This window comes from Phoenix dactylifera, chromosome 14, assembly GCF_009389715.1.
Source record: "Phoenix dactylifera cultivar Barhee BC4 chromosome 14, palm_55x_up_171113_PBpolish2nd_filt_p, whole genome shotgun sequence".
Taxonomy (NCBI): domain Eukaryota; kingdom Viridiplantae; phylum Streptophyta; class Magnoliopsida; order Arecales; family Arecaceae; genus Phoenix; species Phoenix dactylifera.
This window is the reverse complement of record NC_052405.1, coordinates 14364206-14367209: the sequence shown is the minus strand read 5'-3', so window position 1 is coordinate 14367209 and position 3004 is coordinate 14364206. Positions and strand designations below refer to the sequence as shown.

General features: G+C 37.6%; 1 protein-coding gene across 1 annotated transcript; it reads left to right on the top strand.

Moving 5' to 3' along the window:
- Window positions 1-690: 690 nt before the first annotated feature.
- On the top strand, window positions 691-1868 carry LOC120113174 (NAC domain-containing protein 1-like). Its single transcript, XM_039133985.1, has 3 exons — window positions 691-835; window positions 953-1260; window positions 1371-1868. The coding sequence occupies exons 1-3, from the start codon at window positions 691-693 to the stop codon at window positions 1866-1868; spliced, it is 951 nt and encodes a 316-aa protein (XP_038989913.1).
- Window positions 1869-3004: the final 1136 nt, after the last annotated feature.

Sequence of the window (3004 nt, the reverse complement as noted above, 5' to 3'; positions counted from 1 at the left end):
ACAAACAAGGTGCATATCATCCTAAATATAACTCTTAATGTTCTTGTTTCCGTATCTTTCTTGATTGTAGGAATTGATGTTCTAACGTTGCATCTCTGGTCCTTTCCTTGCAGCTGGATGACTGGGTCATCTGCAAGATTTACTTGACTCCAAAAGCTCGCAAGGCTCTCGCTGATTTGAAACAATTTGCTAGTCCTACATTGGAACCCGCTGCCAAAAGAAGGAGGATAGAGGTGCCTTACTCTTCTCCATCTTTTCTTCTTCTTCTTGGTCTTCTCCTATTAGACTTTTTGCCTGTCTCCTTTGCTCTTATCTGATACCGGCCAACATACAAGAAAAATCAATAAACATAATTAACAGACGGTCAATTCTCAAACTTATTGATCAGACTATGCAAAACATAACTCTGACATATGGATAGGTCGTGCCTGTAAAATCTTTAATAAATCCTATAATGATACGGCAAAATAACATATTACAATAATCCTCTTATCGCGTGCCAGCCATTGTATACGAAAAATCCACAAACACAATTACTAAATCTTGTCCCAGTAGTTATTTGGATTAATTTGCAAACACGACATACCTGGCATATGAAATTGTGTTGTAACAACTTTTTTTCAACTTTACTGTATTTTCTTTGCTGACTCCCTCTCATCTGATATTCTGATACCACAGCCAGAATACACGATGGTGCCACCTGGATTTATTTTCCAGCCAACGGATGAGGAGCTCTTGGATTTCTTCCTCAAGGAGAAGCTCCTCCATCAGCCACTTCCATGCGACATAATCAAAGAAGCCGATGTCTATGGAAACCACCCCAACAACCTTAATGGTAAACAGATTATATATATATCAACACCATAATCTCTTCTTTTTCTTATTCTCTATCTATATTTGTTGTGATTAAGGTTCCTAACTCGTCATCCTTTTCTTGGGTTCCTTTCTTCAGCTCAAATGGCCATGGCAAATGGAAACTTGGAGGGGTTCTTCTTCACCTGGACCACTCGAAAGCATCCAAACGCAGAAGCCAGCATAAGAGCATCTCGGGTTGCAGGCCAAGGTCGATGGAAATCTACCCAATCGGTGAAGCCAGTGCTCAACAGCAAGGGCCAGGTCATTGGCTCCAAACAAAACTTCAGCTATATAGAACGCACCTCCTTGGGCAAGGAGGAAAAGAGCATCTGGTTGATGGAAGAATACTCCATCCAGAACCTTAGAAGATGTGGTGGTGCAGCTATGATGATGGACCGAAATAAGGTATTTGCCATGCTTCCATAAATATCACACATCTCTTGTTAATAGTTGAGTTGCTAATGAAATATCTTTCATTATTATATTAACTCTGTGCCTCTCATCCTCTATGGCAGCTGGATGACTGGGTTGTTTGCAAAATTTATCTGAGGCCGAGTGCTCGCAAAGAATTGTGTGGTACAGAAGTTCCTAAAATGAAAAGCAGAGAGCTGGAGGTGCAAGAAATATGGTATCAACCTTTTGTATTACCAATCGAGGATAGCATGATTTCTCGGCCAGCTGGCAATACCCTCCTACAGATCACTGAAGGATTGGACCAAGAGGTGGAGTTTTGTTCTTGTAAGTCGCATGATAGCTTACTACAGTATCCATCTCCTGATGAGCTACAAGAGAATTTTGAATCACTACCAGCTGATAAGATCCTCCAACAATTCGCTGATGCGCCTGATACAAACTCTGATGTTCTGCAATTGCCGACTCTTGATGAGCTAAAAAGGATTTTTGAATCACCACTGGCTGATGAGATTCTCCAACAATTCGCTGATGCACCCGATGAAGGCGTTGGTGTTGAGCAACATGACATGACGAGCTTTTCTCCACCTTGTTCTACATAGATTATGATTTTTTATATCATGAAATATATTTATGACCATTTTGTAGAGGAAAATATTGCCTGTTTACGTTGAGTTTGTAATTATTTTTTCCAAGTTTTACACGGCAAGAAATAAACAAATTATGCACTTCACAACCAATATTAAGCATTGCATTGATGTAATTTTCTATGCTCCTTTTGAATGTTCATTTGTAAATTGATACAATAAATTACAGTTTCACTTTTTAGCAGAGGTTTAGTTTCCATGCAGACTCATTCTTGAAGAAAAGCATTCAACAAATTGACAAACAAAATAAGTGGTAAGGGCTTAATTTTGGGTTTCTTTCCAATAGTGGAAAATCTCTAATCTGTCATCTGCAGTTTGTGGATGATACTTTTGTTTTATGCTTCAGTAAACAACTGGGAAATAACTTTTTATTGTTATGAATCCATCCAAGTTTCAATTAGTTATTTATTGCAGATGTTCATTTCAAGATCAAAGTTGATATAAAAGCGAAGCAACAGGGTTATAAATTTGAGTTCCACCATTCCTCTTTCAGTCCGAAGAACTGCAGCCATTGATTGAGCTCCAATGAAGATCAAATTTGACATAAGAGAGAAGCAAAAGGTTTAGAAGTTGTGTCTCACCAAGTCTTCCTAGCTTGGAGTTTTGTTCCACAGCTGATTTCACTGTTGTGCAAAATGCTTGGATGAGTATGAAATTTTGGTTGGCTTGAAGGGGTGGTAGCTGGTGAATATGATGGAAGCACTAGAAGGAATATATTATATAGGACTGTTGGGGTGTATTTTATTGGTGATTTAGCATCGATATATTATTTTCTGCTTAATGTTTTAGAAGACCATGTACCATGTTTAGTTTGCAATCAGTTATTCTTTTTTGAAATTTGATGGCAAACTTACATAAGATAGTGGGATGCTAATGAAATTCCAAATCAAGACTAGCTGAACCTGTGTTGGAATTTCGCTTATCTTTCAATTTGCTTATAAAAGTAATGTTGAGATGTTTCCATATGTTTCTCATAAGTTGCAAAAGTAAGTTTAATCTAGAGATAATGCTTTCTAACATTTAAAGAAGTGAAAAAATGACCAAAAAAGGGATAAACAAAAAAAATCAGCTGATATTTTGAAAACCAATTG

What these genes read in the sequence shown, in the direction of transcription:
- LOC120113174 (XM_039133985.1), top strand. Translation starts at nt 691, where the DNA reads ATGGTGCCACCTGGATTTATTTTCCAGCCAACGGATGAGGAGCTCTTG. An exon ending in CCACCCCAACAACCTTAATG is followed by an intron (nt 836 to 952) that starts GTAAACAGATTA and finishes TCCTTTCTTCAG; the next exon opens with CTCAAATGGCCATGGCAAAT. An exon ending in TGATGATGGACCGAAATAAG is followed by an intron (nt 1,261 to 1,370) that starts GTATTTGCCATG and finishes CCTCTATGGCAG; the next exon opens with CTGGATGACTGGGTTGTTTG.